At 38.0% G+C, this 15015-nt stretch overlaps 1 protein-coding gene across 2 annotated transcripts in view; it reads right to left on the reverse strand.

The window, feature by feature from the left end:
• Positions 1-15015, reverse strand: part of ITGA1 (integrin subunit alpha 1) — a 194379-nt gene that overhangs the window by 128905 nt on the left and 50459 nt on the right. For both annotated transcript variants that reach the window (XM_020996822.2, XM_020996814.2), the window contains exon 2: positions 1231-1351. In XM_020996822.2, coding sequence (XP_020852481.1) covers positions 1231-1351 — 121 coding nt within the window. The remainder of the gene's footprint in view (positions 1-1230; positions 1352-15015) is intronic.

Consider the following 15015-nt stretch of genomic DNA (forward strand, 5'->3'; position numbering starts at 1 on the left):
AGGCAGGTAATTATGAAAGGCACATTAACACTTTTGAGAGGCTGCAGGCAGGGATAGTGAAGGAAAATAGAAGTCGGGAAGACCAAGGTTTAAGCTGAGGGTTTAAGAGGCTGTGTGACCCTTGGCAAGTAAGTTAATTTCAGATTAAGATGGCAACTCTCTCAGACTATTAGTTGCCTAGGGGAATATGCATTGGTAGAGTTTCCTCACTGAGAGTTCCTATGACCAATGAAATCAGAGATCCAGTCTAAAACTTAGTCATTTTAAAGAAAGATCTCGCCTGGCCCCTCCTTCTCTCATTCAAATTCAAAAATGAGAATAACTATAGAACTCTTGAGGCCATTCACTTAATTTTTTTCAATAAGTTTAGCACTAGGCTTAAGGTCTTCTTCTCCATTGGCAACCCTAGTCATCATCTTCAATGACTTCAGTGACCATCTGATGCCCCTCCCTGACATACATACAGAGTTCCTCTAATTCTTCAACACCATTGATCTTCTTCTGACCCCTTCTTTAGCTATATACCAACACACTAACACTTTTAACCTCACTATCTTTCAAAATCTTTTCAAAACCATGGTCAAGGTCTGAAACTTGACAATTTAACTCTGACCACAATCTCTATTCTTCTACCTTACTTATTCTACCATTCACATCAAACTACTCTGTATCCCTACCATGACTTTGGCCCCTCCATAGAAGACAGCATGCTATTGTGCAGTAATATCTAAAGTCGGGGTATATCCTAACTCCAAGCAGACCAGGGTCTGACTTTAAGAGGTAATTCACATAGGCACTAATCACACTGCTAGGAAAAATTTAGATAGCTTTGTCAAATATGTCGTAGAGAGACTATTTTAATTAACTTCATATCTTTTCTTTATACCATTTCACACAGCACAGCAGGAACTTAATAAATGCTTATTAAATGTTGAACTTTCCCCACAGCAGCTTAATTGCTAAACGGTTTTAGGCAGGGGCCTTTGAGGTGAAGCCAGGCTACAGCAGAAATCACTGACCACATCCTTTAAGGCTTACTGCCAGGGAATTAAAAAAAAAACTTTAAATCTATCTCTCTACAGCAGAATTTTATTAGAAAGTATGTTCTGCTCAGAAATGGTTCATTTCAAAGCAGTGCATTTAAAAAGCAGGACACAATACAATTTTGGTGAATGATTTTTTAAAAAATTAATAGATACAAAAACACAAAACAATAGCCCACAAACCTACCATTTGCCTTCTTCATTTTCATATTGTTGAACTGTGTATCCAAACATGTCCTCCACTGGGCCACTGAAGGTCATTGCATTTTTCACATCCACGTTGAAGGGTACACAGAAGTCCAAGACCACTTTAAGAAGGAAAATGAAAGGTTCAATGACACAATGAGCAACATACTCCCTTCATGTTTTGAATTAAAGATAGTGTTCTTGTGGTTGCAATGCTTTTGTTAGAAAGGGCAATTTTGACACTTAAAGTCTGAGAACTCCAAGAAAGTCAATCCACATGAACTTGGGTTTGCTTTTATATTGACTCAATGTCAATGCAAAGTTTTTTACTGAATACAAATGAAGGATTCATACTCTAAGTAGAAACCATAGTTACTTGGCATCTATACCATTCTCAGATATATAGATTTTAAAAGATATGAGAACTAGCTGGTGGAAGCTCATATGACCCCAAGACTGAAACAAATGGTAGCAGATTAATTTTGCACTGGGGACTCCTCCAACAAATTATGGCCACAAATGGAATGTAAACAGCCAGCTTTTCCCATTTCAAGTACATCATATGCAATAATATTGTCTTCCAAAGTTCCTGGCAGGAGAGAAAGCTTTCCATCTGCTCTTCTTTTAGGAGAAGGTTGCTACTTGTTTCCAGTCCCATATGAACTAATGGGAGACTGCTTCCTGCAGGTCTATGCCTTTCTTACGTTTACCTTTCTAGATGGAAGAATCAGGCTGTGAAGCTAGTACTTCGGTAATTAAGAAAGATAACTAAAAATTGTGAGCTGTCTTGGTTTCATAACAAAGAAATCCTATTGTAGGGCTGTGAGTGAATAATGAGTGAAGAACTTTTGGCTCCAGAGTGATTCCCATGATTGGATTGTATCCAAATAGAAACAGCCTTATATTAACTATTCATTTTTAATGTTCTATGCCATAATAACAACATTTCAAAATTATCTTTTTTAAGTAACTACTACATTTTGTTTCCTCAAAAAGTACTGATTAAGGAATTGGAAAGTTATGTATTTTCAGAGGTTTTCATCCTCAGCATTTAGCACAGTGCATTGTAGATAGGGCACATTGCATTGTCCATCCCACCTTTGGACTGACACTCCCCCTTTACTCCCCACCCCACGCTATCTCAACCAGGCTATGGTTAAATCAGCTCCGACAGTTTCTTTTTCCACTTGTTAAAGATGTCTAAGGAAAGGGTTTCAAGGATGCGTAACGCATGTAGTTCGTAACCCATGTAGCTTACAAGTTCTTTAAATGGAACTTGAAGCCAGATTACTGTAATTCATTATTATAAAAAGCAATTGACATGTATTAAATGCTTGTGTAAGATTTTACATAATATAGAGATGTTGTTAACTAGAAAAAGGAAATAACATATACACACTTAGCCATATTCTTCACAAAGCCTAGATTGATTACCTCCGACTAGAACATCCCTGTCCTCAGAATACTTGTTTGTATGATTTTTACATCCCTAAAAACAGTTTCATATTAAAGTTATTTTCACATTTCTTTCTCCCCTCCACCAGAAGCATGGACCATTCTGATTAATTTTCATTCCTTTCTCAGTGTCTGGCACATAGTAGGTATTCAGAAAACACGATAGATTTTTGTTTGTTCTTCATTCTCAAAGAGGATCAATGACATCAGGAAGGTGACGTCGTGACTTGCAAGTGCATTGGATTTCAGGAAGGCAGAGCTGTGTGAGGTCATCAGCTTCACTCTCTCCTCCAAAGTCGACAGAGTCCAGTGGCAAGGTATAGATCAGGATGACTGGCGATGGCCCCAGATGCTGTGGGAGACCTTGGCCTTGGTCCAGTCGTCCTGATCTATATCTTGCCACTGGACCCAGATGACTCAGGAGGAGAGAGTGAGGCTGGTGATTTTGAACAGCCCTCCCTCACTTAAATCCAGTTCACTTGCAAGTAACGACATCACCTTCCTGATGTCATTGGTTCTCTTTGAGAATGTAGGACAAACAGCAATAAGAAAATATTATCTGAATGAATGAACAAAAACACACACAGAGGGACGTGTCAACTGCAGATAAAGCATCACCACCCAGTTCTGCCTAGTCAGGGAATGCCATACAGAAGAGGTGAGGTTAGAGTTAGGTTTTAAGAGAAAGAAGGAACGTGCATTTGGCAGGTGAGAAAAAAATGCTCTTCCAAGAATTTGGGAGTGTCTGTGTAAATATAAAGTGGAGGAAGGAAGAACTACACTTGGCAGACCATCAGGAGATTTGCCTGGTGGGAGGTGAGGGTACAGATCAAGTGGACGGGTAGTGTAGACCCATGCAAGCATTTCCTGTGCAGGCCTCAAAAGAGATGGGGAACAGCTGCTTGCCATCTTCTGTGTTATAGCCTTTTCTATATTGTAAGACAGTTTAAAGACACTCCTCTTTTTCTCTTCTCCAAACTAAATAAAAACAGTTTCTTCGCCCTTTCCTCAGAGGTTCTGGTTCCCTTTGATCATTTTTTTTATTGCTGTCCTCTACTCCCTCCCACACTGTTCTTAGATGGGAAGTCCCCAAATGGGCACTAGGCTCAGATGGAGCTGAAGCAGTGCTATGTGTGTGGAGAAGGTAACTTTGTTGTCAAGACAGGTCCTAGACAAATTATGGGATTGTAGAACCACAGATGCAGAGTTTCAAGGGACCTTAGGGGGTCATCAACTCAACACCATCGTTTTACAGATGAGGACAGTGAAGCCCAGAAGGATGACTTACTTAAGGTCACATAAGTAGTGAGATTCAAACCCAGAACTTGTAACTACAAATCCCACACTGATTGCACCTCTTCCACTGCTTGCATCTCAAACTCAACATTTCCAAAACAGAACTCATCAACTTTCCTTCTTTATCTGTCTCTTCTCTATTTCTGTCAAGTGTACCACCATTCTTCCTGTCAGCTGCTTTTGCAACCTAGGAATCATCATTAATAATTCTCCTTCACCCCCTACATCCAATCAGTTACCAAATCTTGCTTATTCTAAATCCTAAACATTTCCCCCATCTGTCCTCTTGTATTTACATTTATCCACATCCACCCTAGTGTAGAGCCCAATACTTCTCATAGTGTTCTATAATTTCTTTGTGACACCATTTGGAGTTTTCTTGGCAAGGATTCTGCAGTGGTTTGCCATTTCCTTCCTCAGCTCGTTTGCAGATGAGGAAACTGAGGCAAACAGGGTTTAAGTGACTTGCTATGGTCACACAACTAGTAAGTGCCTGAGGCTGGATTTGAACTCAGGAAGATGAGTCTTCCTGACTCTAAGCCTGGCACTCTAGCCACAGCACCACCTAGCTGCCCCTCATGTGAGCTACTGCAAAAGCCTCCTAACTGGTCTATCTGAATCCAAGCTCCACAGTCTCTGCTTCACACAGCTGCCCAATGGATATTCCTAAGGTACAGGTCTAAGCATGTCACTTATCTGTTCAAGAAACCTCAGCTTGCCCCACCAACAACTCCATTGCCTTTAAGATGAAGTACAAATTCTTCTGATCCGAATTTAGCACCCTTCACAACTTTGCTCCAGTTATCTTTCCAGGCTGAAACGCTTCCCCTCTTAGCTAGGACTATCTCATTTTGTATTTGTAACCTATCATACCATTACTTATCATATTATTGTGGCTGTTCAATCATTTTTCAGTTGTGTCTAACTCTTCATGACTCTTTTGGGGTTTTCTTGGCAAAGGTATGGGAGTGGTTTGCCATTTCCTTCTGCAGTCAGTTTTACAGATGAGGAAACTGAGGCAAATCAGGTTAAGTGACTTGCCCAGGGTCGCACAGGTAGTAAGTGTCTGAGGCCAGATTTAAACTCAGGTAGTCCTGGGCCAGAACTCTATCTAACTTGCTGCCCATGTATCAATTGGTAGATGCTTAATAATTGCTTATAAATTAATATATGTTGTAATATCATATTGGATGTCTTGTGTTCCAGTTTTACGTACTTCAGGAAGTGATGTCAAAATCAGGTGTATGAAACTTCAATATGTGCATACATTATGTTCATTGATTAGGGGTCTGAAGAGAGGTTTTCCTGATTCTTAGTGGTACTTCACTATCCCTCATTTAAACAAATCCAAGAATGTTTCTGGTGGGCCGTTATCTAAAGCTAGGTTCCTCCTGTCTAGGACTACACCTGGAAGCTGAAACATGATTCTGATCCATTGGAGTGATGGAAAACATAGGCATAGGAAGTACCAACTTCCTGGAGCAACTTCCAGGATCCAGGTCAGGCCTGGAGCTGAATTTACTACGCCCTGTTATAGCAGGGTGCCATTGTCATCAACCCTGGCGTAATCAGAGCTACAAGATTTCTCCTCTCCGCCCCCTCCAATTTATCAAGATTCTCTACTTACCTTCTTGCCAATCTCTATTTCTGATAACATGTATTCTACCTAGAGGCTGTCTTGAAAGATTAGGAGAACAAGTGTGTTCACCACAGCAGGTAGAAATTGGAAGTTTTTTTTCCCAAACTGAAACTATGATACAGATACACGGTGGAATATTATATAATTGGTGTCTTGGGATTGGATTAAAAATTATTTTATGGGCTATCCAGATTGGATCCAGCTTTTACTACAGATTTTCAGTTGTCTGGGAGGCTCAGGAGTACATCTCAGTCTGGGTTATGATGCGTTGTGGCCATATTTTATGGGGCTCAGATGTTTTTAAAAAGTGAGATCTTTTCTTTTACTGCATCTACTTTTATAGCAAGCAAGAGATAAGAGCGCCTGGGACAGTGGTAGGGTTGGCAGAGATTGAGGGTGGGAGGAAGAGAAAAATAAATTGGAATTAAATAGGGAAGAAAGATGAAGAGGAAAGAGAAGGGGAAAATTATGATAAAGTGTTAACTGTCAAGGATTTCATGCTCATTTCAAGCTAATGATTTCATCAAGAATAGGTTATGAATCACCACTAATTTGGAAAAAAGACTAAATATTCTGAAAAAAGGGAAATCTCCATTTATTAGAAGAGAAACATCTTACTCCTCCTGGCTATCTCTCCTTGAAGCTCCTGGCCCTTTCTTGGAGCTGTGTAAGAAGAGATCAGTAATTTTCACCATTCAGATTTTTCTTATCAAAGATGATGTCAGTTTTCAGAAAGATATTCTCTTACATCAGAACATTTAGGAAAGCCAATTTAACAAATGCCTCCATTTTTGAGGTGTAAACTCTACAAAGTGTAAACTACAATAAGATTTTTAGGACACTGTATATAGTACTGGGTTCATTTCAGCATGGGAAAGGACTCTGAACCTTATAAGGCCTGCTCTGGGAACCATTAAGGTTTTTCTTTTAACAATAATCTTTCTGGAGGCTTTCCAGACATAATACATATTATCCTATTTTGTGAGACACCTACACATTGAGGAAAGAATAGAACAATAAAGATGTTTTCTATAATGTATGATTTGGTTTGTAAAGCCCATTCATCCATCTCCATACCCCCACATACACATAGATACACACATATACATACATACAGAACACATACATTTATGTGTATGTATGTGTACACACACACACACACACACACACACACACACACACACACACCACACTGCTGGGGGCACAGTAGATAGAGCGCTGGGCCTGGAGTCAGGAAGACTCATCTTGATGACTTCAAATCCAGCCTCAGACCCTTACTAGCTGCATGACCCTGGGCAAGTCACTTATCCCTGTTTGCTTCAGTTTCCTCATCTGCAAAATGAGCTAGAAAAGGAAATAGCAAACCACTCCAATATCTTTGCCAAGAAATCCTCAAACTGGGTCCTGAAGAATCAGATATAACTGAAAACAACTGAACAACAAAAATATACACAAATATATATCTTAATACATACACACATGCATACACACATATATGCTATCAGATTGCTAACATGAAGCTCAGTGTTTACCATTCTTTAAAATAACAATAACAACAACTTTGGTATTTTTTGAACCTTTTAAACATTTTTTTCTCTGTAAGTTTGCTCTTCTATAGTGTTTATTTGACTTTTCAATATCTACAGACATCTGCTCTTTTCCCATATTCTCCCACCACAAATAATTGCCTGCTCTTAGACTCCCCTCAGAATATCCTTACTCCCAAATCCTCTAGTCCTTGAATTTAGTCTACACAGTATTCTCTTCCCAGCTTCCCCTTCCCCCAATATCTTCTGGATGTATGTGTCATAGACATTTAAACAAAGATGGAACAACAAGGTTTCCTTGCTCCCACTGTGGGAATCGCTGACCTAGTATTTGTGAAAACAGCATGCAAACAGGACTGCACTACACAGCTGCCCTGGCATATCCTGAGAGTGGGACTCATTAGGTTATGTGAATGCTCTGTTTGGAATTCTTCATTCTTAAAGGCATATTCAGCATTAAACTCAAATTGAGTTACCTCTCTATTCAATATTTACCAGAAGGTTAGGCAGCTGAAGTCTTTGGTTACCCAGAAGCTTTTCAAAGTCTGTGTTATAATATACCATCTTGACCATACTGCTTTTCTGTCTAAAACCTTCAGAGGCTTCCCAATCATCTGCTGAATAAAATACAAACCTATGATCTATCTAGAATTCAAGATCTTCACAATCTGGTTTCAACCCACTTTCTGGTTATTAATCCTGATTTTATTCTGCCTTCTCTCCATTATGCATGCAAACAGGACATACCACTGTGCCTGAGATTACTGAAAGTGATCTCTCTTCCTTAAATTTCCCTAATTTACCCTAAATGGATTTCTCCTGGCCTCTATCACAATCTACCTTGAATAATTATTTAAATGTGCATAGGTCACATCCCTTCTAGTGGACTGGAAGCTCCTGGTGAGTAGAGATTGTGTTGTTTTTTCAATTCATTTCAACACATTTATTAAGTGTCTCAGATCTTCCCGACCCCAAGTATTGGGTTCTGTCCACTATTTTACCTAGCTGCACAGGAAATTGTAAGCTTTCCCAGGGGCAGCAGCCATTTCTTATCTAAATTTTATTATTTTTTAAAATCTTAACAGTGTCCTGCATATAGTAATGATAATAACAATAATTGACATTTTCAGATCACTTTAAAGTTTGCAAAGATCTTTACATACATTATGTAGTAATCACAGGTATTATCATCCCTATTTTAAAGATGAAGACACTAGTCTCACAAAGGATTTGCTCATGGTCACATAGCTAGAAACGATCTGAAGTAGGATTTGAACCTAGGCCTTCTTGTCTCCAAGTCTAGCACTCTAACTACTGCGCTACACCATCCTGCTTCTGTAAAGTGATTAAGAAATGTTTATTGAATGAATGAGTGAACAGTGAAAAGCACACTGAACTAGGAATCAAGGAGGAAGGCCCAAATCTCTCTTTTCTGTGTGCTTTTAGAGAGGTTAGAACACTAGACCATAATAGATTTTGAGGTGGAAAGGACCTGAGAGGATATCTGCTCCAACCCATTCATTTTACAGATGTGGAAGCAGATGCAGAGAGAGTTGCAATGACATAGCCAAGGTCACACAGGTTAGTAAGCATCAGAATCTGGATTTGAATCCAAGTTTTCTAATTCCAGATCCTATGCTCTTACCATTATACTGTACCTCATCTATAAAATGGAATAATAGTACATATAGTACCTACTTCAAAGTGTTTCTTGAGCATTAAGTAAGACAACACATTTAAAGTGCTTTGTAAACTGTAACATGCCATGTCAGAATAAGTGGTTGTAATTAAGCTATTATTAAAAAGTATAAAAGGAAACTGTATCTTGATATGATGGAAAAGAGAAAAGGTAATGAGAGAAAATAACACTTTATTTTATTTATTTGAATACATATATATATATATACACACACACACATATATATATATATATACATATATATATACACACACACACACACACACACATATATATATATATATATATATATATATATATATATATATATATATCAGGACATCTATTTAACCTATGCAAATTTTTAGTAACATGCTTTAAAGACCGAAGCTTCTAAACTCTTGTGATTAGTAATAGTATAATGTTCGTACTATTCCATAAGGTACTGTACTGGGTGGAAACTTGTTGATATGAAAACATATCAAATAAATAACTTGGGGAGTGGTTACTTATTCAGATTATGGAAATGTTAACTGCAATATTACATGAAGGAGCTAGTTTCTCTAGATATTTAATACTATCATTATCATTACTATTATATCCCACATTTATAAAGTGGTTCATCATTACGAAGTGCTTTATATACATTTTCTTATTTCACGCTTACAAACTTTGAGATTAGTTCTGTTCATCACACAATTCAATTTACTGGAACACATCTGTTACATAAAGTGAAGCATGCCTGCACATATTGTTATTATGTCTAATACCTCAGCACTTCAAAATATTGCCTAGGTGTGGCTATTCTCTCCTCTTGAGGCAGATCATGACCTTCCACTCCTTAATTGCCAGTCTTCATGAATTGCTGTGGTCAAGAAAAATGCATCACCTAGTGCCAAACTTCTTGTGATGGCCTGGGTTTCTACTCAAAGCCTGTCCAGCCTGGTAGCACTTGCCACAGTGCCTGCTCATATAGCCTTTAAGAAGTCAGGGTCACATCCATCCTACGATGAGGCATTTCAGTTAAGTACAAAACCAAATTTAACTCCCGTTGAGTTTTCTTTTCCATTTGCCTCATTGCTCAGAAAGGGAATGGAGAGTGCATGGGTTAGTAGCATCTCTTTTTCAGTGGAATGAAATCAAGTAAATAGCCTCTGGCTCACCACGCAAGCAATTCATCATTTACTTTAATGAATTTAGTGCTTCATGAAGCTAACTGGCAAAGTCAAATACTGTACAGGCTTAGAAGAAATGCCAGGCTACTTAGAAAACTGAACAAACAAAACAATCCATCTTACAAGCAAATCTTCATACCCCAGAGTTACCTAATTCTGCTAGCTAGCTTGTGCTAAGCAATTCCAAATTCCAAATATTAAAAGCTGTCTTCATTGTTTTTCCCATAATCCCAGTAGACTAATTTTTCTGGATGACTTTGTATTGCCCTTAATAACATACTACTATTTAAACCAACACTTGATGGTGTATCATTTTTCTTCCTTCTTTAGCTACTCACTAAAGCTATTTTCCATTGTCTCATTTACAACTAAATGTTATCCTCATTCCACTTGTGCGGCTTTTTAAGGTATCTTTTGAATAGGTCAAGGAAATGAAATTTGGTAGACATCTGAAATGATCTCTTCAATAAATTAGAATTTTAAGATCATTGCATTTTGTTTTCCATAGTGGGGGGTGGGGTTAAGAGGGTGGAATGCTGAGAAAAAAAGAGAATCAAAAGGGAGATAGTAAAGGGGAAAATAAATAGGGGAGAGACACAGAGACAGAGACACAGGGAGACAGAAGGAGAAAGATAAAAACAGAGAAAGAGAGAGAAGCAACAATCTTTGAAGTATGGAATGTTGTTGAAATAAGCTAGAAAACAAGTGTCACAAAGAATACTTTTCTTAAAGGGAAAACTTTAAATCAGTGGGCTTCCTGAACCATTTGAAAAAGTCTAAATTTGGTTTGTTTTTTGTTGTTGTCATGGCTAAGACCATGAATAGCTTTTCACACTCAGAACATTAATTGAACAGTAATATCCTTGGAACTCGAGTGCATGATTTCTAGTCTAGATCATGATTATCATCATGATCTTTTAAATTCTTTTCCACTTATCTTGAGCATCTTAGAGTTGGAGTAAATACAATTGTTATAGTCAATGTCTACTAGTATTAACTGGTTTGAATTTTCCTTAAAAGGAAGTGCTCTGCTACTTAGAATTATAATGCTAGCCATAAATATGTAGACTGTGTATACCCAAAGGATCTCTAAAGAGATGTGGTGGTGCTATCTCCATCGTTATTATTTCATAATTACAAAGGGCAAGATTCACTTGACAAATTTCTATGGAGCAATGAAGATTTGCTGGGTATTATTGGGGATATGCATTTGCTCTTAAGGGCTTATAACCTAATAGAGGAGTTAAAAACAAAACAAAACCCAGTAACAACAACCAAAAACACCCATACACCAATCTTTGTCAAATAGAATGTGTGGACATGTATAAGAAAGATACAGAGAAAGAACAGTGGAAGTTAGGAGGACAAAAAATAGAGTGGAACAGGAAAAGGAAGAGGGGGAACTTCATGGAGGAGGTGACATCTAAACTGGGTGACTGATGATGATGATGATAGGTGGCATTATTGGTTAAAGGCTGGGGCTGGAGATGAAAATTTGAAAATTGTTCCCATAGAGGTAGTGGTTAAAAAATGTGAGAATGGATAGGACTGTAGGGAGGGAGAGAGAGAGAGGGGAAAGAGAGAAAGAGAGAGAGAGAGACAGAGAGACAGAGAGGGAGAGGGAGAGAGAGACAGAGAAAAACTGAGAGAGATGGAGACAGGTAGAGAGACAGAGAGAGAGAGACAGAGTGAGTCAGAGACAGAGAGACAGAGAGAGACAGACACACAGAGAGACAAAGAGACAGAGACAGAGAGAGACAGACACAGAGACAGAGAGACAGAGAGACAGAGAGAAAGACAAAGAGAAAGCTTAGTCTTTTCACAGAAATAATTTATTGGTTATATTGATAGGTGAGTACAAATAATAAAAGAAGATTGAACTTTTAAACAATGAAATTCATAATTATTTTAACTTCTGTCTTACAAGCCTGAAATCACAATTTCCTTTCTCAGATACATATATATGTTACTCTTGTTTTTGAAACCTAAAAAAATGAAGCACAAACAAATCCATTGTTTTACCCAACTTGGAGAACAACTGCTAATATTTCCAAGAATAATGTGGGATAATTTCCCAATTGTTATGCTAGAGGTTTTTAATTATCTTACAATGTCCTTGAAGAGGTCATAAGATCATCAGCCCATAGACTTAAAGCTGGAAAAGAGCTCAAAGGTCATTGAGTCCAACCTCTTCATTTTATAAATGAGAAAAGTAAACCTCTGAGAGGGGAAGTAGTCTGTCCAAGATCACAGGTCATAGGTGGCAAAGTGGGGATTGGAACTCAGGCCCTAGGATGCCAAATCCAGCACTTTTCATTTGGATTGTTCTTGTTTTCAGCTGCTCACTTCTTACTGAAATCAAGCCACTTTCAAATCTGTTACACCTTTTTGGTGGATATGATAGGGAGCTATAAATGAAGCAAATGTGACTTTGGCTTTTACTGTATTTAAATTTCTAGCCAAAGTGAAGCTCTGAGTTGGAAATGCCATGCATATGTAGCCCAGATTTATTAACTTTCAGTAGGTGGGATCAGATTTAAGCACCAGCTAACTAAGCCTCAGGTTAAAACTTTGCACAATGAGGGTCCTCTAAATATGTCAGAGATAAAAGTAGAGGTGTCTAAGTCCTGCCTAAGCTTAGGGCCTCAGCATGGGTTAATATACTTCTCAGGCTTACTTTATCCCTGTCTCCCAGAGAGAAGACTGAGGACCATAAATTATTATGACCTTTTCAAGATTCCTTTAGAGTTTCATTTTTATACATTATACATTTGAAGTGGGCACTTCTATATGAAATCAAAGGCCTAGAAAGACTTTTGGGAAGTTAATTGATCCATTCTTCTTTCTTCAAACAATTATCTTGAATCCATTCAAATTCTACAGTAAACCATCATCACCAACAACGGATAATCTACAGAAAGAGAGGAGATGATTTTCTTGGGTTCTCCATTCAGGTTCTGCGGCTGTTGTTACTGTGTTCTAGGTTTTGCTTAGATTTACAGTCAGCTATTTGGTTGGAATGTATCTGGCTCAGAATCATGGTATTCTAAATATTTCCTGAAAGTTTAAAGCTATTAAAAGAGATAAGGATGCTAAGAGGAAAACCCCTATTTCTTAATGCCAAGCCCAGTGGTTTCTGGATACTTTGATCAAAATCTTGAGCTACCCTTTTCCATTTGAACTTATTCAAATGGAATAAGAAAAGTTCCTATTCTGTTCTGTAAGATTTTCTTCAATGAGCTAGCTGCCTTTGAACTAAAACTCTGAACTTAACACTAACGCTACCTTTTTCTATTATATTTTACTCTTTACCGTGAACTCCTCTGATCCTTCTCTCAGCATAGGATATACTGAAACTTGAATTATTGTTCTTGACTAGTAAATGCTAATTTCAGTTGATGGTCTCTCCTTTTACCTTTCTAATTACGGATTCTTAGCAATCTTCCTTGCTACATAATACAGCCTCCCACTGTATCCAGAGCCATCGCTAGTCATCTTGACTTGTGTCTTGCCACTGGACCCTGATGTCTCTGAAAAAGATGGCAGGACTGATGACTTTGCACAGTTCTGCCTCCCTTAAATCCAATTCACTTGCAAGTCAAGATATCACCATCCTGGTATCATTGGTTCTCTTTGAGAATGAAGGACTAAAGGGGCAGTGGATTGGTGGCACAGTGGATAGAGCACTGGCCCTGAAGTCAGGACGACCTGAGCTCAAATCCGGCCTCAGATCAAACAATTGATGCATACTAACTGTATGACCCTAGGCAAGTCACTTAACTCCAATTGCCTAAAAAGAAGAAGAAAAGAGAATGAAGGACTAATAACAACACACAAAGTTTTATAAATAAAGGGGCTTCAGAAGAACTTGTCACACCTGAAGCATGCATCCTTCTTACATTGTCCCAAGAAGTGGCCATCTGATCACTGGTTGAACATTTTCCATGATAAGGCATTCATCACCTATTGTCTTTCAGGAAATTGAAATCATAGTAGCCATATAGTACACTAAAAAGTAATATTTCTTTTGCCTACGTGTGCATTGGCAGGGGCATTGCTTTACCACATGTTTGTCACAAACCACATAATACTTGGAAATTCCTTTTGAAAAGGCATTTCTAGCATCATTACAGTTTGATGCATTATATAATATTTTGCATGTCAAAATCTTGATTAAGATCATATTCTTTAAATATTTCAGTTCAGATTGGAATTTTGTGCATGGTCCAGTGGAATGAGCTATGGCTCTGAAGTTAGAGGTGGATTTAAATCCTGCCTCTGACACATTCCTTTTGTGCAACCTTGGGATAATCTCACTGAATTTCTGTTTCCTCATCTGAAAAAGAAATGGGTTGGACCTATGATCCCCCAGAAGCAGCTCCTTTCACTTTTTATTGTTCTAATTGTTAAGAAGTTTTTCTTTATACGGAGCCTAAATCTGCTTTTCTGGTACATCCATCTCTTGTTAATGTTTCCTAGTCAAGAACAATAATTCTCATTTCAGTATATGCTAAGCAGGTGGGGGGGGGTCAAAGGAGTTCAAGGAGAGAAATAAAATATGATAAAGATATTTTGGTGTTAAGGCTGCATTTTAGTTCAAAGGCAGCTCATTGTAAAGAAAATTCTAGAGAATAGAATAGTTCTCTTCTGAGGTTGGTTTGTGCCTACCTCCTTAACTGTCATTTAGTGTTCGTTCAGGTTCAAGTCATAATTCAGTTTCTATAAACAATTTTAGCTTTTTCTCTCCAAATCAAAGGTCCCAAAGATATAGAAATAAGTAACTTTAACCAAAAATGTTAATTCTACAATCACATAAAAGTCCTTAACACACAGGACACATACACACACACACACACACACACACACACATAAATGAAAGGTAGCACTAGTAGATACTGGAGGAACAGTCAGAAAACTCTTAACTATAGTCAAGAGTTGTTGGTAATAAAATAAGATGAAGATAATTTAAGACAAAGGTAAAAATGTTGCTGAGAAT

This window comes from Phascolarctos cinereus, unplaced genomic scaffold (genome assembly GCF_003287225.1).
Source record: "Phascolarctos cinereus isolate Bilbo 61053 unplaced genomic scaffold, phaCin_HiC Scaffold_4;HRSCAF=312, whole genome shotgun sequence".
Lineage (NCBI taxonomy): Eukaryota > Metazoa > Chordata > Mammalia > Diprotodontia > Phascolarctidae > Phascolarctos > Phascolarctos cinereus.